Source organism: Salvelinus alpinus, chromosome 30 (assembly GCF_045679555.1).
Source record: "Salvelinus alpinus chromosome 30, SLU_Salpinus.1, whole genome shotgun sequence".
NCBI classification, from domain to species: domain Eukaryota; kingdom Metazoa; phylum Chordata; class Actinopteri; order Salmoniformes; family Salmonidae; genus Salvelinus; species Salvelinus alpinus.
Window position 1 is genome coordinate 10,958,119 of NC_092115.1, and position 21,000 is coordinate 10,979,118.

A 21,000-nucleotide genomic window follows, 5' to 3' on the forward strand; every position below is an offset into this window, starting at 1 on the left:
TAAGCGAATAGGCAGAGGGGTAGCCTACAGTGTCTAATTCTCTGTATGGTAATACTAATAAATACTATTTTCTAAAGTGGTTTCTTGCATCATACAATACAATGCAATTTACAGTCACCTATTTGACCCATGGTGTTAAAGACCAAGTCAAAAATAATGAATTAATATCAAGCCCTTCATAATGTAAAAATTGTATTAAAAGTCTCATGCAATGTAGGTCTGCATTAAACACCACACATATGCCACTGTAGGCTATATCATAGAAATCACAATCTATTTCCATGTGAAAATTGTATGGGATTTGCTCCATTGGTTTTGTTGGTATAGGCCTGCATTATGCTCAAATAGCCACAATAGTATATTGGCTACTATCTAAAACTGTAAGGGTACAGCCTCAGTGTTCACTGTGTTCATTGTTCTTTCTATCAGCATGTTAAATGTGCAACCAGAGGGGAAAAAAACTCTGGACCACCTTTACTCCACACACAGAGACGCATACAAAGCTCTCCCCCGCCCTCCATTTGGCAAATCTGACCATAATTCTATCTTCCAGATTCCTGCTTACAAGCAAAAGATTTAAGCAGGAAGCACCAGTGACTCGGTCTATAAAAAAGTGGTCAGACGAAGCAGATGCTAAGCTACAGGACTGTTTTGCTAGCACAGACTGGAATATGTTCTGGGATTCTAATGGCATTGAGGACTACACCACATCAGTCATTGGCCTCATCAATAAGTGCATCGACGACGTCGTCCCCACAGTGACCGTACGTACATACCCCAACCAGAAGACATGGATTACAGGCAACATCCGCACTGAGCTGAAGGCTAGAGCTGCCGCTTTCAAGGAGCTGGACTCTATATCCCGCTATGCCCTCAGACGAACCATCAAACAGGCAAAGCGTCAATACAGGACTAAGATCGAATCGTACTACACCGGCTCTGACGCTCGTCGGATGTGGCAGGGCTTGCAAACCATTGCAGACTACAAAGGCAAGCACAGCCGAGACCTGCCCAGTGACACGAGCCTACCAGACGAGCTAAACTATTTCTATGCTTGCTTCGAGGCAAATAACACTGAAACATGCATGAGAGCACCAGCTGTTCCGGACGACTGTGTGAACACGCTCTCCGCAGCCGATGTGAGTAAGAGCTTTAAACAGGACAACATTCACAAGGTCGCAGGGCCAGATGGATTACCAGGACGTGTACTGCGAGCATGCACTGACCAACTGGCAAGTGTCTTCACTGACATTTTTAATCTCTCCCTGTCCGAGTCTGTAATACCAACATGTTTCAAGTAGACCACCATAGTGCCTGTGCCACAGAACACTAAGGTAACCTGCCTAAATGACTACCGACTCGTAGCACTCACATCTGTAGCCATAAAGTGCTTTGAAAGGCTGGTCTTTGCTTACATCAACACCATTATCCCAGAAACCCTAGACCCACTCCAATTTGCATACCGCCCCAACAGATCCACAGATGATGCAATCTCTATTGTACTCCACACTACCCTTTCCCACCTGGACAAAAGGAACACCTACAGTATGTGAGAATGCTATTCTTTGACTATAGCTCAGAGTTCAACACCATAGTGCCCTCAAAGCTCATCAATAAGCTAAGGACCCTGGGACTAAACACCTCCCTCTGCAACTGGATCCTGAACAACCTGATGGGCCGCCCCCAGGTGGTAAGGGTAGGTAGCAACACATCTGCCACGCTTATCCTCAACACGGGGGCCCCTCAGGGGTGTGTGCTCAGTCCCCTCCTGTACTCCCTGTTCACTCATGACTGCACGGCCAGGCAAGACTCCAACACCAGCATTAAGTTTGCCGATGACACAACAATGGTAGACCTGATCACCGACAACGACGAGACAGCCTATAGGGAGTAGGTCAGAGACCTGGACGTGTGGTGCAAGGACAACAACCTCTCTCTCAACATGATCAAGACAAAGGAAATGATTGTGGACTACAGGAAAAAGAGGACCGAGCACGCCCCCATTCTCATCGATGGGGCTGCAGTGGAGCAGGTTGAGAGCTTCAAGTTCCTTGGTGTCCACATCACCAACAAACTAACATGGTCCAAGCACACCAAAACAGTTGTGAAGAGGGCACGACAAAACCTATTCCCCCTCAGGAGACTGAAAAGATTTGGCAAGGGTCCTCAGATCCTCAAAAGGTTCTACAACTGCATCATTGAGAGCATCCTGACTGGTTGCATCATTGCTTGGTAGGGCAACTGCTCGGCCATCCGACCGCAAGGCACTACAGAGGGTAGTGCGAACCGCCCAGTTCATCACTGTGACCAAGTTTCCTGCCATCCAGGACCTCTATACCAGGCGGTGTCAGAGGAAGGCCCGAAAAATTGTAAAAGACTCCAGCCACCCTAGCCATAGACTGTTCTCTCTGCTACTGCACAGCAAGCGGTACCAGAGCACCGCCAAGTCTAGGTCCAAGAGGCTTCTAAACAGCTTCTACCCCAAAGACATAAGACTCCTGAACAGCTAATCAAATGGCCACCCAGACTATTTGCATTGCCTCCGCCTCTTTTACACCGCTGCTACTCTCTGTTATTATCATCTATGCATAGTCACTTTAATAACTCTACCTTCATGTATATATTACCTCAACTAAGCGGTGCCCCTGCACATTGACTCTGTATCGGTACCCCCCTGTATATAGTCTCGCTATTGTTATTTTATTGCTGCTCTCTTTTCTTTTCTTTGTTATTCTTATCCGTATTTTTTTAAACTGAATTGTTGGTTAGGGGCTTGTAAGTAAGCATTTCACTGTAAGGTCTACAACCTGTTGTATTCAACGCATGTGACTGACAAAATTTGATTTGATTTGAAATGCGCACCGGAAGTTGCACAAATTTCTCACAACGTTCAAGGTTCCGCTCAAGTCCTAAAATTTGCTCAGTGCCCCAAAAAAATGGAATCTCCAGCACCACCCCAATATCAACATATGTGAAAATGGCAAGTTTCTATGTTTTGTAGTAAAAAAGATAGAGAAAGACAAGTGTTTCCAATGACATCATCAACCAATTAGGAGGCAATTAGTAGGCAATGCCTCCTCATAATTGGTTAAAAATCACACGACTCACAACAATGTCATTGGAAGCACTTATCTATCTCTATATTTTATACTACAGAACATAGAAACCCACCATTTTCACATATGTTGATGTTGGGGTTGGAGCTAGGGATGATGAATATGAAGTTTAAACATTTTGAAATGTCCCTTTTTTAAAGTACTTTCAGCCAGCAAATGCTATTGGTGTGTCTGAGCCCTAACACAGAGAGAAGACATTGAAATAAGAATGTATTCAAAGTGGTTACTGCGCCTTTACCTAACCATTTGATAATAGCATCTATGCAAATCACATCCTGGATGTCTCCATGGCAACTGTGGAACGAAACAGCGTTATATCCCAGCATACCCATAGTTCATAGCTCCCACAGCACATGGGTCACACCAAGTGGCCGTATAGCGGTAGTGCAGTATAAATACATAGATATTACAGATGTACTTAAATTTTTCCTCTTCTTTATGGTATATAGGCTATGTTTACTAGTTATTTTTGTGTGGACATAACTTGGTATTTTTCGGTACGTTGACTGTTTGTCCTCTGTTACAGCCGAATCCAAGAGTAAGTCTCACAGTGAGTCAAAACGTGATGGCAAGGAGCGGCACAGTCACAAGGAGTCCAAACGGGAGAGGAAGGATCGTAGCAAAGAGTCTTCTTCTCACTTACGCAACACCAAGGACAGGAGCTGTAGCAGCGTGGAGCCGCTGCCCAGGCGATATAGCAGAGACCGGGGTTGTAACAGTGTGGAGCCGCTGCCCAGGCGATATAGCAGAGACCGGGGTTGTAACAGTGTGGAGCCCTTGCCTATGAAAATGGACAGTAAAGGCAGAGGATGTAAAAGTGTGGAACTCCCGCCTGTCAGACGGGACAGCAAAGACAGAAGTGTCCACGGCATGGAGCCGTTACTACAACTGGACAACAAAGACTCTCCCCGGAATGATGTGGAGTCCAGACATGACAGCAAAGACTCTCCCCGGAATGGTGTGGAGTCCAGACATGACAGCAAAGACTCTCCCCGGAATGGTGCGGAGTCCAGAAATGACAGCAAAGACTCTCCCCGGAATGGTGTGGAGTCCAGACATGACAGCAAAGACTCTCCCCGGAATGGTGTGGAGTCCAGACATGACAGCAAAGACTCTCCCCGGAATGGTGTGGAGTCCAGACATGACAGCAAAGACTCTCCCCTGAATGGTGTGGAGTCCAGACATGACAGCAAAGACTCTCCCCGGAATGGTGTGGAGTCCAGACATGACAGCAAAGACTCTCCCCGGAATGGTGTGGAGTCCAGACATGACAGCAAAGACTCTCCCCGGAATGGTGTGGAGTCCAGACATGACAGCAAAGACTCTCCCCGGAATGGTGTGGAGTCCAGACATGACAGCAAAGACTCTCCCCTGAATGGTGTGGAGTCCAGACATGACAGCAAAGAAAGGCTCAGCCACCAGAACCCACCGGAACTTCTACCCAGGCAAGATAGCAAAGACCGAACCAGGAACGGAATGGATTCGAGACATGACAACAAAGAACGAATGGATCAGCCACCAGAACTTCTACCCAGGCAAGATAGCAAAGACCGAACCAGGAACGGAATTGATTTGAGACATGACAGCAAAGTACGAATGGATCAGCCACCAGAGCTCCTACCAAGGCAAGATAGCAAAGACCGAACCAGGAACGGAATGGATTCGAGACAAGACAGCAACGAACGAATGGACCAGCCACCAGAGCTCCTACCCAGACAAAAAAGCAAAGATTCACCCAGAAATGGCCTTGAGTGCAGACGTAATAGCAAAGACAGAGACAGGGAGAGCTACGGCCTAGAGTCTAGACATGAGGGCAAAGAACGAAGTTACAATGGAATGGAGCCCTCTACCTTACCCCGACAGGAAATCAAAGAGTCAGACAGAAATGGCCTTGAAGCCAGGCGTGACAGCAAGGACAGAAACTGCAATGGCTCAGAGCTGCCCCCCCAGCGCGACAGCTACGGCAAGAGTGCCAATGGGGTAGATCTTAGGTGCGTCAATAAAGACCGGGTTGGCCATAGCTCAGAGGCCTTGCCCAGGCGTGATGTCAGAGATAGGGGGACCTATAGCGTGGAGCAATCAAAAGCACAAGCGAGGAACGGTGTATCAGGGCAACAACAATCATCGACTGCCACACCAACTCGGCATGGGAGACCTGCTGGCAGTCCGCCAATGGTGTTTGGAAGTGGCAATACAGGTGAGGATAGCCTAAATGAAATTGCAATCCTTCAATACAACCAGACAGACACCATGAAGTGACTATGGTAAATTATTTGCAGACGCTAAACATGTCCTCATCATGCACAATAATCTGCAAAGTTTACTGAGATGCTATACTGTTGATTGCAATTTAACATGCCATTTACCGAGAGCCAGTAGTCTATCCATAATTTTAAAAAACATTTTAAGTGAGCATTCTCTGACTGGGTTGGGTAACTAACATGTATATAACCAAGGTAGTAAGGTTCACACTGGGCAAAAACTGGTTGAATCAACGGTGTTTCCACGTCATTTCCTCACAAAAAAAAATCTATGAATCAACTTGGAAAATTGATTGGATTTGCAAAAAGTTATCAATTTAAGGGAATTTCGTATTTTTTTCCCACACAACTTTTAACCTAAATCCAATGTTGATTTCCCATTTAAATAGTTGACAACTCAATCAAATGTAAATCAAAAATGTGCCCAGTGGGTTATTATTGATTTTTGAAGTTATTGGCATAAAATAAACTTGCTGAAGTAAATTAAATATTTAGGCCTACTAGCTGAAGAAAACCATCCACACATCAGTTTAGCAAGTGTTTGTTAGTTTGGGCAGGCCGGATTGTAGAATCTCATTGCTTTGACGGAATATAGGTTTTCAGCAATAGGTAAATTGGCTATTGAAATTGGTAGCTAAGTTAAGTTAACTATTCAGCGACCCACTGTCGAAGTTAGTTTAAGCAAAGTTGTGAGGACTATGTGTAGCCTTCTGAGTACTATGTGTAGCCTTCTGAGTGAGCTTGTTAGCTAGCTAGCTAGACATTGATAATAGGATATTTCATATTCTACCAGTAAAGTTATAAAGAATAAATAAAAGTGTACACTTTATACATGAAATAAGCAACATACCTAGGCTACTTCACCAACTGTGCTCATCAAGTTGCAGTCTAAAACTCTATTTTTTTTCTATGGTTTTGGTGGGAAGATAATCACACTGTGCACACCCTTCACCAGGTGCAGGTGCTTTTTGAAACATTGTATAGCCGAAAAAAGCTAGTAGCTTAGGCTACATAACATAAAAGTAAATGCGATTCCAAGCGTTATCTTATAGACAAGACAGAAAAACATGGTGAGAGAACAATATTTATTCTGGTCTTAAAAGATGGCAACGGGTATCAATGCACGTGGTGGGTTTGAGATTGTGTTTAGGCTCACAACTGTGTGTTGTTTCACCGTAACCTTTTGTTGTATGTAAACCATTAAAAGAGTGAGCTCAATTAATTAATTGAAATGCATTTGTCCCTCTTTGTAGAGCTGAAACCAGCACTTACGAAGTATGGCCACTCCTCCTCTGGCCCAGTTACACCCTCTCCTTTAGGGACCCCACAGAGGCAAGCATCAGAGGCACAGGTAAGTCGATGAGATAGGCCCCTCCTGCAGACCTGGATGAATATAGATTTAGTTTTCTTTCATTCTTGAGATGTGCTTTACTTTCCCTGGTTGCTTACCGCTCCACTCCGCTTTTCCCCAGGCGTCCCAGATGCCGTGGAAGTGTGGGGACAGCACCATGCTGGAGCAGATCGAGAGGAAACGCTCCCTGTGCATGGAGATCCGCTCCAGGCAGCGGCCAGACAGGAACCCCCCGGACAGGAACCTCTGTAAGCAGGACAGCATGCCTACCCTCCCCATCTGGGGGAAGAGCAACGGGGCCAAAAAGATCCGACCTCCCCCCTACCCAACACAAACCACCGTGTTCTGGGACACAGCCATCTGACAATAACCCGCTTGGCCTCACGCCCATCCTCCTTCTGAACTCTGTGCCTACTGATTGGCCTTCTCCACATCAGAGGTGTCAGGGGCAGCCAATAAGAGCAGGGGGGGGATCGCTGATGTCAAAGGACAATGGTGGTTACCATAGCAATATTTCTGCTTGTTCAGGTTGACATTTTTCTTATCATCACCAGTGATATTTGATATTTTTCTATTTCATGTGACTTCGTATGAATAGATATTTTCTAAACAAAAAGCTATGAAGCAGCAAAAAACGATGTAGTTGTAGATCAATCCGATGTAGTTTTTTAAATGTTTTTTTTGTATTTAACATTTTAAAGCATAGTCTTTCAAGCATAATTCTTTATGCCAAATGCTCAATTCATTTCCAATGCTAGACGTACTTTTTTGAATGGAGAATATTCTGACAGTCAACACGCTGTCACTGTTGTAGGTTGAGGAGTTCAGTTGACATACAATACAGTACCAGTCAAAAGTTTGAACACACCTACTCATTCAAATGTTTTTCTTTAATTCTTACAATTTTCTAGGTTGTAGAATAATAGTGAAGACATCAAAACTATGAAATAACACATATGGAATAAGGTAGTAACCAAAAAAGTATTTTATATTTGAGATTCTTCAAAGTAGCCACCCTTTGCCTTGATGACAGCTTTGCACACTCTTGGCATTCACTCAACCATCTTCACCTGGAATGCTTTTCCAATAGTCTTGAAGGAGTTCCCGCATATGCTGATCACATATTGGCTGCTTTTCCTTCACTTTGCATTCCAACTCATCCCAAACCATCTCAATTGGTTTGAGGTCAGGTGATTGTGGAGACCAGATCATCTGATGCAGCACTCCATCACTCTACTTCTTGGTCAAATAGCCCTTACACAGCCTGGAGGTGTGTTGGGTCATTGTCCTGTTGAAAAACAAATGATAGTCCCACTAAGCGCAAACCAGATGGGATAGCGTATTGCTGCAGAATGCCATGCTAGCCATGCTGGTTAAGTGTGCCTTGAATTCTAAATAAATCACTGACAGTGTCACCAGCAAAGCACCATCACACCTTCTCCATGCTTCACGGTGGGAAGCACACATGCAGAGATCATCCGTTCACCTACTCTGCGTCTCACAAAGACACAGCAGTTGGAACCAAAAATCCCAAATTCAGACTCATCAGACGTAAGGACAGATTTCCACCGGTCTAATGTCCATTGCTAGTGTTTCTTGGCCCAAGCAAGTCTCTTCTTCTTATTGGTGTCCTTTAGCAGTGGTTTCTTTGCAGCAATTCGACCATGAAGGCCTGATTCAAGCAGTCTCCTCTGAACAGTTGATGTTGAGATGCATCTGTTACTTGAACTCTGTAAAGCATTTATTTGGGCTGTAATCTGAGGTGCAGTTAATTGCCGATTTCTGAGGCTGGTAATGAACTTATCCGCTGCAGCAGAGGTAACTCTGGGTCTTCCTTTCCTGTGGCGGTCCTCATGAGAGTCAGTTTCATCATAGCGCTTGATGGTTTTTGCGACAGCACTTGAAGAAACTTTCAAAGTTCTTGAACTTTTCCGGATTGACTGACTTTCATGTCTTAAAGTAATGATTGACTGTCATTTCTCTTTGCTTATCTGAGCTGTTCTTGCCATAATATGGACTTGGACTTTTACCAAATAGGGCTATCTTCTGTATACCACCCAAACCTGATCACAATACAACTGATTGGCTCAAACGCATTAAGAAGGAAAGAAATTCCACAAATTTACTTTTAACAAGGCACACCTGTTAATTGAAATACATTCCAGGTGACTACCTCATGAAGCTGGTTGAGAGAATGCCAAGAGTGTGCAAAGATGTCATCAAGGCAAAGGGTGGCTACTTTGAAGAATCTCAACTATATTTGGATTTGTTTAACACTTTTTTGGTTACTACATGATTCCATATGTGTTATTTCATAGTTGTTTTTCATAGTAGAAAAACCCTTGAATGAGTAGGTGTGTCCAAACTTTTGACTGGTACTATAGGTTTCTATCTGAGCCATAAATGTTGATCTAAATTCCTGGCTCTGGTTGCCATGGGCCAATGTGTTCTAGAATGTATAATACTTAGTTCCAGAACAGGTCAGGAATCTTGTGCCTCAGTTTGTAAGTTCACTAGCTGTGTAGTCAGTCAGAGCCTTTGATGAGGATTAATTAGTGATGAGATGGGTTTGCTGGCATGTAGTACACAAGTGACAATTTTCGATGACATTACACGACATTATCAGCCGGAACAATGATCGCCTGAGATTTTAGACAAATACGTATACTTACATCAGAATATGTGTATATTATGCACTTGCTTGAGAAATATATTTGGAAAATATGCTTATATATTTTTTTGTGAGTAGTAGAGCTGTGCCATGTAATGCGTTTTCATTGGTTGGCTGAGTGGTATGGTCGCGGATGATTGGCTGTCTGTGACATGCCGTCACCCATGACTGGCTGTCTGTGACGCATTACCCCCTGTGATTGTCGGCTGCTTGGTGGCATCCATTTTAGGCATCAGATGATAAGGACCTATAGCGTGGCCGCAGCTCTGCCCAAGTATTAAGAACATAGAACAAGGGTTGCACAAGGACCTACAGATCAAGACTTGTTAATAATTAAAAACTGCACTACCCATAACACTCAATTAGGCTGTATCCATGACCACCTGCCTTTCCTCTATCTCAACCTCCTGCATCGTCTGCAGTGATTCTTTTTAGTACGTAAGAAATGCAATGTCTGCATATAAAAAAAAAAATCTGAATCCCCCTCTGATCTCCTTTTCCTGTCTTGTCCATAGACCTTGCCTGGCTACCCAGACTCCTTGCTCTGGCCAAAAGCTACATTAGTTTCTTCTCCACAATGAGTCTGGATCTGAGTACCCCCCCCCCCCCCCCCCCGACAATTTATAGAATGGAAATCCGTTCTTGACCATCTGATTGGTCCCAGAAACCAATGGGTTGGGCCACAGCCAAAACACACGTGGGTAAAGCGACATTTGACAACTTGTCATTGGCTTTGATACTCTGATTGGTTAGAGATGATCCAATTGCTGATGACTGTTTTGTACGACACCCCTCATTTTGACGTCACCACAAACGACTTCAATGATGTCAGTCTCAGACTGAAGTATGTAGAGATAAATTCAGTTTGAGTCGTCAGGCAAGCATAGACCAGCATGCACCTGAAGTCAAGGGGAGTCAGGAGTTGCCTCTAACTGCTGGTCCAGTGCCATCTTTTTTAATGATCTCCTAATGGTTAAGGTTAGGATTTGGGTAATCTGACCCCAGATCTGTGTTGCGGGCAACTTCTACATGAATCACTTTGAGGATATTTAAGGTGCAATGCACTGTAGTGATGTTGGGCATTGAAATGGGTTCGAGACCCAAATCTGTCCATCCATTGGCAGACATGAGCAGCAGGCCAATAGGAATGGAGGAAAGGAAACCTAGGAGTAGCATGAACAACCTAACTGGTTAAACCAGTGCAGTACCCCTTCCATTGAGAAATCAACACGGCGGTCCGCGCCAAGTCCCTTATACCTGTGCGTGTGTGTTAGTGTGTGCCGAGCTACACTGTATGCAGGTCAACTCAAATGATTGTTTTAAAAACATGAACATGAACAAGTCCGAAATGTATAACGATGTTTAACTATCTTTTTTTTTGTGTGTGTAAATAATGTGCAGTGTGAAAGCTAGAGAAAGAACACAGCACTGACTGTGCTCTTCATTCTAAAAACATGTTTGAGAAAGAAGTACTGTATGCTGATTGGTTCTGTTGTCGAGATAAATAAATATTACCTTCGTCTCACTGTGGAAGAGCTGGGAGTCCCGGTGAAATATGTGATTGTGCTTTTGGTCTTTACATTTTACTCTGATTTACTTGGATACATATATGGTTTTCGATAAGAGTAACCTTAAAAAAAAGTTTATGGAAAAGGTCCCTGTAAATGATGACATGATACACAAGGATTTTTTCATTGTGGATAAAACTTTTAAAAGAATAAAGACATTTGCGTATCTGCAATACAAACATGGCAGAGCTCAATTTGATAAGAAATGCAAAACAATAACAGCACGACTGTAATAATCAGCACCAACATCAACATAATTGATATTCACACCACGACACAAGAAACTAAATTAAACTATTTCATTTGTCATCACATTTTACACAACTGAAAACCGGTATATAAAACAGTTATGATGTATGAAAAAAATGGAACCAGTGCATTTCAAAGCTGTAATAGCTGTAGTGTAAATGATACATTATAAACAGGGGAGGTCCTGGATGCTGATTGGCTGAAACAGCATTCCAGCTGTGCGTATATCAGACAATATACCACTGCGTTGACACAAAAATACTTCTTACTGACAAAAATAGAACAGTAAACACGTTTTTTTTAATAGCAATAAGGCACCTTGGGGGTTTGTGGTATATGGCCAATATATATCCAAGAACAGCCCTTAGCCGTGGTATATTGGCCATATACCACACCCCTCACGCCTTATTGCTTAATTCTAACATTATGACATGGATATTGATACAACAATACTAGATCATTGGTTATTTTAACTACACATGTTAAGATTATTCTGATTAAGGCACACTGTCTTTTGGCCTGTAGTCTTTGTGGGAGTGAATAGCTGGTTTTCCAATGATGAGCGCTCTCTGAGTAATCCAGTGTGTTCACATGGCTTACTCCTTTCCCACTGTGTCCCCTGTCACTTCCTGGTCTGTGAGGTGCTCAGTGCAGGTTGATCAGTGCTGAACCATTGTACCAATAGATGGGTTAGCGGACGTCACGAAAACAATGAGCAAGCTTTAAAATGGGCCAGAACGCTGTGTGTCGTTCTGGTTCTGGACGGCCAAATACTGTAGCTAGCAACAATGACAAAAAGGCTGCCAGGTGGGGAATCGTAGGTGGCTCGTTATTTATCTTGTTCTTGATGTCTTGTTTTGAGGTGTTTTGATTGTCACGTCGATGCTAATATGGCTCAAATTCGCTAGCTAACCAATAACTAACGTATTTGAGAGACAACAAGTGCACATTGAGCACATTCATTTACGTTTTCAATAAACACTGGAGATGAAATATAGTTTCCATGTTGTCAACCATCTAAGCCAACCACGTCTGTTTTGCCCCATAGTTGCACACGCGTCGGTTTTGTTGCTAAACAACCAACCCGTCTATGACCTGGCCAATGGCCTCCATCAGGAAGTCAGTTAAAGGGATAGTTCAGCAAAATGACATCATCCTCCACACTTGATAGATGTTTCCTTCCCTTGAAAGTGGCCTATGGACTAGTATAGACTGCAATCCACACTATGGTTTCGTTAAACTAGCCACCATAGTCAAAATGGTAAATGGTAGATAATGATTGTATGTATTCCTGACAAGTTCACAAGTGGGACTGGGCGCTGACAGGGCTAGCATAGCATAGCATTGGGACAGTGATGTAGTGGGGTCACGGGTAGTTTGGTAATCATATTATGAGGCAACTTGACTTATGGATGAAATAGGAGGTGACGTGGCCTGGGGTGGTCTAGTGGTCTGGAGCCGCTGGCCACTGCCAGTATGGATTGAAATCTGTCCTACTGCCTGTTCAGAACACGCTCTTCTCCGTCAATCCAATAAACATACAAAATTACCAACAAACAAAAACTATTTAAGAAAAGAAATAGGAGGTGACATAAGGTGTTCAGCCCTTGGTGCACACGTGGCAACGGCTGGCCTGCTGGCGCTGTTGATCGGCGGCCTTCAACACGCTAGGGACGGGGCCGTGGCCAAACTGCTCGTCCAGGGAAACGTGGGTCAGCCAGAAGCTGTAGACATTGGCGAAGTAGTGGCATGTGCCCCGCGGGCCCTGGCACTCCACGAAGGGCTGGGCACGGAAGTCTTGCAGGCAGCTGCCGGATGAGGTCAGAGATTGGCCGCCACCATCGTCGCCCGCTCCAGAGTGCTGGAGAGACGAGAGGATAGTGTGAGCGATATACAGTCATATACACACACACACACAGAGATCCCCCCCCCACCACCACCACACACTCACCATGAGGAAGGAGTAGCCAGCCCACAGACTCCTCCACCCAGGGGGGCAGGTGGGGGCGATATAATCCTGGCTGTGCACTGCCACAGCGGGCGAGGGTGTCTCACACACGACACAGCGGCTGATATGGGCGCGGATGTCGTGGCCCGACACGGGCATCATGGGCACGGCAGCGGTGGTGGAAAGCCAGTAGGACTTGTCGTTGCGGCTGGCGTAGTCACAGGTACCTGTGTTGCAGTAGGAGAAGGGCATGGTGCTGAAGATACGCAGACATGAGCCGGCCTGGCCTGGGGGGAGGAGAGAGAAAGAGGGACGGGTGGGGGGAGAGGAGAGAGAAGGCGGGGAGAGAGAGAAGGGCGGGGGGAGAGAGAGACAGAAGGGCAGGGGGAGAGAGAGAAAAAAGGGCAGAGCAAGAGAGAAGGGCGGGGGGAGGAGAGAGAGAGTTGTGTACATGTGAATCAGGGTTGACAGACCTGAACACATTGATGAGCTGACACAAAATGGAGATACCTTATTAGTCAGTATCCTCTCTCACCCCCATACACACACACAAACACACACACACACACACACACACACACACACACACACACACACACACTACCTCTACCCACCCCTCCACCCTCAGCCCATCCCTTCACACCCCTACACTTGGCCCACCCCTCCACACCTCGGCCCACCCCTCCACACCCTCGGCCCACTTCTCCACACCCCTCCACACCTCGGCCCACCCCTCCAACCCCCTACACTCGGCCCACACCCTCGGCCCACCCCTCCACACCCATCTAGGGGTTCGTACGTACCCAGGTCCTGTGTGTGTGTCCTCTCCTGCCCCTCCAGGTAGAACAGGCTGTAGCCGGTCCACAGGGGGCTGCTGCCCTCGGGACACACAGGGACCTCTACCGACTGGCTGTGGATCACCAGCAGGAAGCCTGAACTCACAGAGCCAGTGGAACCGGGGTAGCCACGATCACCCTGAGAACCCGGAGGACCTGTGAGGAGGAGGAGTATACAGTGGGGAGAACAAGTATTTGATACACTGCCGATTTTGCAGGTTTTCCTACTTACAAAGCATGTAGAGGTCTGTAATTTTTATCATAGGTACACTTCAACTGTGAGAGACGGAATCTAAAACAAAAATACAGAAAATCACATTGTATGATTTTTAAATAATTTATTTGCATTTTATTGCATGACATAAGTATTTGATCACCTACCAACCAGTAAGAATTCCGGCTCTCACAGACCTGTTAGTTTTTCTTTAAGAAGCCCTCCTGTTCTCCACTCATTACCTGTATTAACTGCACCTGTTTGAACTCGTTACCTGTATAAAAGACACCTGTCCACACACAATCAAACAGATTCCAACCTCTCCACAATGGCCAAGACCAGAGAGCTGTGTAAGGACATCAGGGATAAAATTGTAGACCTGCACAAGGCTGGGATGGGCTACAGGACAATAGGCAAGCAGCTTGGTGAGAAGGAAACAACTGTTGGCGCAATTATTAGAAAATGGAAGAAGTTCAAGATGACGGTCAATCACCCTCGGTCTGGGGCTCCATGCAAGATTTCACCTTGTGGGGCATCAATGATCATGAGGAAGGTGAGGGATCAGCCCAGAACTACACGGCAGGACCTGGTCAATGACCTGAAGAGAGCTGGGACCACAGTCTCAAAGAAAACCATTAGTAACACACTACGCCGTCATGGATTAAAATCCTGCAGCGCACGCAAGGTCCCCCTGCTTAACCCAGTGCATGTCCAGGCCTGTCTGAAGTTTGCCAATGACCATCTGGATGATCCAGAGGAGGAATGGGAGAAGGTCATGTGGTCTGATGAGACAAAAATAGAGCTTTTTGGTCTAACTCCACTCGCCGTGTTTGGAGGAAGAAGAAGTATGAGTACAACCCCAAGAACACCATCCCAACCGTGAAGCATGGAGGTGGAAACATCATTCTTTGGGGATGCTTTTCTGCAAAGGGGACAGGACGACTGCACCGTATTGAGGGGAGGATGGATGGGGCCATGTATCGCGAGATCTTGGCCAACAACCTCCTTCCCTCAGTAAGAGCATTGAAGATGGGTCGTGGCTGGGTCTTCCAGCATGACAACGACACGAAGCACACAGCCATGGCAACTAAGGAGTGGCTCCGTAAGAAGCATCTCAAGGTCCTGGAGTGGCCTAGCCAGTCTCCAGACCTGAACCCAATAGAAAATCTAGTGGTCTGGAGCCGCTGGCCACTGCCAGTATGGATTGAAATCTGTCCTACTGCCTGTTCAGAACACGCTCTTCTCCGTCAATCCAATAAACATACAAAATTACCAACAAACAAAAACTATTTAAGAAAAGAAATAGGAGGTGACATAAGGTGTTCAGCCCTTGGTGCACACGTGGCAACGGCTGGCCTGCTGGCGCTGTTGATCGGCGGCCTTCAACACGCTAGGGACGGGGCCGTGGCCAAACTGCTCGTCCAGGGAAACGTGGGTCAGCCAGAAGCTGTAGACATTGGCGAAGTAGTGGCATGTGCCCCGCGGGCCCTGGCACTCCACGAAGGGCTGGAGTGCCAGGAATGGGAGAAGGTCATGTGGTCTGATGAGACAAAAATAGAGCTTTTTGGTCTAACTCCACTCGCCGTGTTTGGAGGAAGAAGAAGTATGAGTACAACCCCAAGAACACCATCCCAACCGTGAAGCATGGAGGTGGAAACATCATTCTTTGGGGATGCTTTTCTGCAAAGGGGACAGGACGACTGCACCGTATTGAGGGGAGGATGGATGGGGCCATGTATCGCGAGATCTTGGCCAACAACCTCCTTCCCTCAGTAAGAGCATTGAAGATGGGTCGTGGCTGGGTCTTCCAGCATGACAACGACACGAAGCACACAGCCATGGCAACTAAGGAGTGGCTCCGTAAGAAGCATCTCAAGGTCCTGGAGTGGCCTAGCCAGTCTCCAGACCTGAACCCAATAGAAAATCTTTGGAGGGAGCTGAAAGTCCGTATTGCCCAGCGACAGCCCCGAAACCTGAAGGATCTGGAGAAGATCTGTAGGGAGGAGTGGGCCAAAATCCCTGCTGCAGTGTGTGCAAACCTAGTCAAGAACTACAGGAAACGTATGATCTCTGTAATTGCAAACAAAGGTTTCTGTACCAAATATTAAGTTCTGCTTTTCTGATGTATCAAATACTTATGTCATGCAATAAAATGCAAATTAATTACTTAAAAATCATACAATGTGATTTTCTGGATTTTTGTTTTAGATTCCGTCTCTCATAGTTGAAGTGTACCTATGATAAAAATTACAGACCTCTACATGCTTTGTAAGTAGGAAAACCTGCAAAATCGGCAGTGTATCAAATACTTGTTCTCCCCACTGTATGTGTTTACACCGAAAGACTAATGTATACACGTCAGATACGAGGTTAGTATATTGCATTATGTTGAGGTGCACGGTGAGATGGCTTACTTCTGTTACTATTTGTTATATATTCTGTCTCTGTGTGTGTGTGTGTGTGTGTGTGTGTGTGTGTGTGTGTGTGTGTGTGTGTGTGTGTGTGTGTGTGTATGTGTGCGTGTACACTGTGTGTGTCTTTACCCTGATGTCCCACAAAACCTTGCTGTCCATGATCGCCTGGGTCTCCTAAAGATCCAGGTGGACCTGGAGGTCCGTTTCTCCCTGGGGGCCCTCGTGACCCAGCCGGGCCCTTAGGACCTAGAGAGAATGACACACAAAACACCACCATCAGTCAGTGTGAAAATAACACACATACACATCATGTTTCTGTAGGTCACTTACCGTGAGGCCCAGGGTTCCCACGAGGCCCAGCCTTTCCCGGGTTCCCATTTGGACCTGATGGACCTGAGGGGCCATGGATCCCACGGTGGGGTTCCTGAGTGGTAAAGACATCATCCAAAACCTGACCGGGCAGGCCTTTGGGACCTGCAGGGGGATACAGAGGAACCTCATTGTCAGAAGAACAGGACAGGCTAAACAGATAGAATTATCTGAGTTCTCTATTGGTCTCAGTCCTCACCTGCATCCCCAGGTCTGCCTTTGTCACCTTTGGGCCCCAGGAGGCCGTAGGCGCCTGGACGACCTCTTATTCCGTTGGAGCCCATGTGACCCACAGGGCCTCTGGCACCTATCAGAAAATAACATTAGGCACCAAACAGAGAAAACAGACTGCATCAGGGAGGGACTACCTCGACCATTTTTGTTATCCCATTTTAAATGTTTTACAGTTTTCTGTTTCGGAGTTGTGTGTTATGTGGTTACCTTTGGGTCCTTGTGATCCTGAGTAGTCTGTTGGCCCTAGGGGTCCTGGGGGGCCTCTCTGTCCTTTATGGCCATTGGGCCCTGGTGGCCCTTGGGGGCCTGGGTCTCCTGGAGATGGCTCTGCAGTACCAGCAGGACCCGGTTCACCGGGTAGTCCTGAAAACACTCAAATACTGAGACAAGAAAAACACATAGAAACACCTGACACCTGGTACACACTGACATCTGACACCATAAATGCAATTTATTTTTCTAAGTAGGGGATGGCTGCCGTCTACTTGGCTCTTAACCAACTATGATATTTTGTTTATTTTTTTCGCGTTGTTCGTAACTTGTTTTGTACATAATGTTGTTAATACCGTATCTTATGACAGCAAAGAGCTTCTGGACATCGGAACTATGATTACTCACCTCAAATTGGACAAATATTTTTTCTTCAAATGAGTCAAACGGAAGGGATATACTACAGACACCCGACTAGGCCCAGATCCCTGTGATTCGCTGGAGAAGGAAACTGAGATTTAGTGGGAAAAGATCAGGGTGCCTTGTGAGGATCAGGCGACGAGTGGCTAATCTGCCTTTGCCTTCTGTCCTGCTAGCTAACGTTCAATCGCTGTAAAATAAATGGGATGAACTGAAAGCACGTATATCCTACCAACGGGACATTAAAAACGAATATCTTGTGCTTCACCGAGTCGTGGCTGAACGACGACATTAAAAATATACAGCTGGCGGGTTATACACTCTATAGGCAGGATAGAACAGCAGCCTCTGGTAAGACACGGGGCGGGGGCCTATGCATATATGTAAACAACAGCTGGTGCACGATATCTAAGGAAGTCTCGAGGTTTTGCTCGCCCGAGGTAGAGTATCTCATGATAAGTTGTAGACTACACTGTCTACTTAGGGAGTTTATCTGTATTTTTCATAGCTATCTATATACCACCACAGACTGATGCTGGCACTAAGACCGCACTCAATGAGCTGTATACCTCCATAAGCAAACAGGAAAATGCTCATCCAGAGGCGGCGATCCTAGTGGCCGGGGACTTTAATGCAGGGAAGCTTAAATCAGTTTTACCTCATTTCCATCAGCATGTTAAATGTGCCACCAGAGGGAAAAAAATTCTAGACCACCTTTACTCCACACACAGAGACGCGTACAAAGCTCTCCCTCGCCCTCCATTTGGCAAATAATTCTATCCTCCTGATTCCTGCTTACAAGCAAAAGATTTAAGCAGGAAGCACCAGTGACTCGGTCTATAAAAAAGTGGTCAGACGAAGCAGATGCTAAACTACAGGACTGTTTTGCTAGCACAGACTGGAATATGTTCCCGAATTCTTCCGATGCCATTGAGGAGTACACCACATCAGTCACTGGCTTTATCAATAAGTGCATCGAGGACATTGTCCCCACAGTGACTGTACGTACATACCCCAACCAGAAGCCATGGATCACAGGCAACATCCGCACTGAGCTAAAGGGTAGAGCTGCCGCTTTCAAGGAGCGGGACTCTAACACGGAAGCTTATAAGAAATCCCGCTATGTCCTCCGACGAACCATCAAATAGGCAAAGCGTCAATACAGGACTAAGATCGAATCATACTACACCGCCTCCGATGCTCGTCAGATGTGGCAGGGCTTGCAAACTATTACAGACTACAAAGGGAAGCACAGCCAAGAGCTGCCCAGTGATACGAGCCTACCAGACGAGCTAAACTACTTCTATGCTCGCTTCGTGGCAAGTAACAAACATGCATGAAAGCACCAGCTGTTCTGGACGACTGTGTGATCATGCTCTCCGTAGCCGATGTAAGACCTTTAAACAGGTCAACATTCACAAGGCCGCAGGGCCAGATGGATTACCAGGACGTGTACTGCGAGCATGCGCTGACCAACTGGCAAGTGTCTTCACTGACATTTACAACCTCTCCCTGACCGAGTCTGTAATACCAACATGTTTCAAGCAGACCACCAACAGTTTTGCTTCCGTCCCTCTCCTCGCCCCACCCTTGGCTCGAACCAGGGACCCTCTGCACACATCAACTGCCTCCCACGAAGCATCGTTACCTATCGCTCCACAAAAGCCGCGGCCCTTGCAGAGCAAGGGGAACAACTACTTCAAGGTCTCAGAGCGAGTGACGTCACCAATTGAAACGCTATTAGCGCTCACCCCGCTAACTAGCTAGTCATTTCACACTGGTTACACAAGGACAACAACCTCTCCCTCAACATGATCAAGACAAAAGGAGATGATTGTGGACTACAGGAAAAGGAGGAATGAGCATGCCCCCATTCTCATCGTTGAAGCTGCAGTGGAGCAGGTTGAGAGCTTCAAGTTCCCTGGCGTCCATCACCAACAAACTAACATGGTCCAAGTACACCAAGACAGTTGTGAAGAGGGCTCGACAAAACCAATTCCCCCTCAGGAGACTGAAAAGATTTGGCATGGGTCCTCAGATCCTCAAAAGGTTTTACAGCTGCACCATCGAGAGCATCCTGACTGGTTGCATCACTGCCTGGTATGGGAAGTTCTCGGCCTCCGACTGCAAGGCACTACAGAGGGTAGTGCGAACGGCCCAGTACATCACCGGGGCCAAGCTTCCTGCCATCCAGGACCTCTATACCAGGCGGTGTCAGAGGAAGGCCCGAAAAATTGTAAAAGACTCCAGCCACCCTAGCCATAGACTGTTCTCTCTGCTACCGCACAGCAAGCGGTACCGGAGCGCCAAGTCTAGGTCCAAGATGCTTCTAAACAGCTTCTAACCCCAAGCCATAAAACTCCTGAACAGCTAATCAAATGGATACCCAGTCTATTTGCATTGCCCCACCCCCCTTTTCTACGCTGCTGCTACTCTCTGTTATTATCTATGCATAGTCACTTTCATAACTCTACCTACATGTACATTACCTCAATTACCTCGACACCGGTCCCCTGCACATTGACTCTGTACCGGTAGCCCCGCTATTGTTATTTACTGCTGCTCTTTAATTATTTGTTATTCTTATCTCTTACTTTTTTTCTTGTATTTTCTAAAAACTGCATTGTTGGTTATTAAGGGCTTGTAAGTAAGCATTTCATTATTCGGCACGTGACAAATAAAATTTGATTTGGTACACACTGACAGACTGTTTGACATCTGACACCTGGTGCACAATGACAGACATCTGACACTTGATACACACTGATAGACTAATAGACAGAGATATATACAGATACAGACAGACACAGATACAGACAGACAGACACACATGCACCCACACACACCTGGAGGTCCATGAATGCCTTGGTATCCTGGCTCTCCGTTGGGTCCTCTGTGACATTCTGTGCACTCTCCACCTGAACCACCAGGCTCACCAGTGACTCCTTTTGGTCCTGGGTGACATTACACATTCAATCAACCGTACAGGAGTCATACAGTAGCTAACTTCATGTCAACACCCCATCCACTCAACACTCACATGTACCCCACTCCACCGGGGAACTACGCAGTAATGACACACAATGTACTGTATCTACTGTATAGAAACTTAAAAAGAAAATCACACAGTTAAAATGGT

At 46.0% G+C, this 21,000-nt stretch overlaps 2 protein-coding genes across 4 annotated transcripts in view; one reads left to right on the plus strand and one right to left on the minus strand.

The window, feature by feature from the left end:
• The window catches only part of LOC139559662 (zinc finger CCCH domain-containing protein 13-like), a 35,366-nt gene extending 23,944 nt beyond the window's left edge, over window positions 1–11,422 (plus strand). For both annotated transcript variants that reach the window (XM_071375857.1, XM_071375858.1), the window contains exons 4-6: window positions 3,643–5,313; window positions 6,631–6,728; window positions 6,850–11,422. In XM_071375857.1, coding sequence (XP_071231958.1) covers window positions 3,643–5,313; window positions 6,631–6,728; window positions 6,850–7,092 — 2,012 coding nt within the window. In that variant the 3' untranslated portion in view covers window positions 7,093–11,422. The remainder of the gene's footprint in view (window positions 1–3,642; window positions 5,314–6,630; window positions 6,729–6,849) is intronic.
• Window positions 11,423–12,033: 611 nt separating this feature from the next.
• Window positions 12,034–21,000, minus strand: part of LOC139559661 (collagen alpha-4(IV) chain-like) — a 68,225-nt gene continuing 59,258 nt past the window's right edge. For both annotated transcript variants that reach the window (XM_071375856.1, XM_071375855.1), the window contains exons 40-47: window positions 20,708–20,815; window positions 17,439–17,594; window positions 17,197–17,304; window positions 16,959–17,102; window positions 16,758–16,874; window positions 13,968–14,156; window positions 13,168–13,451; window positions 12,034–13,077 (exon numbers count right to left, since the gene is read on the minus strand). In XM_071375856.1, coding sequence (XP_071231957.1) covers window positions 12,817–13,077; window positions 13,168–13,451; window positions 13,968–14,156; window positions 16,758–16,874; window positions 16,959–17,102; window positions 17,197–17,304; window positions 17,439–17,594; window positions 20,708–20,815 — 1,367 coding nt within the window. In that variant the 3' untranslated portion in view covers window positions 12,034–12,816. The remainder of the gene's footprint in view (window positions 13,078–13,167; window positions 13,452–13,967; window positions 14,157–16,757; window positions 16,875–16,958; window positions 17,103–17,196; window positions 17,305–17,438; window positions 17,595–20,707; window positions 20,816–21,000) is intronic.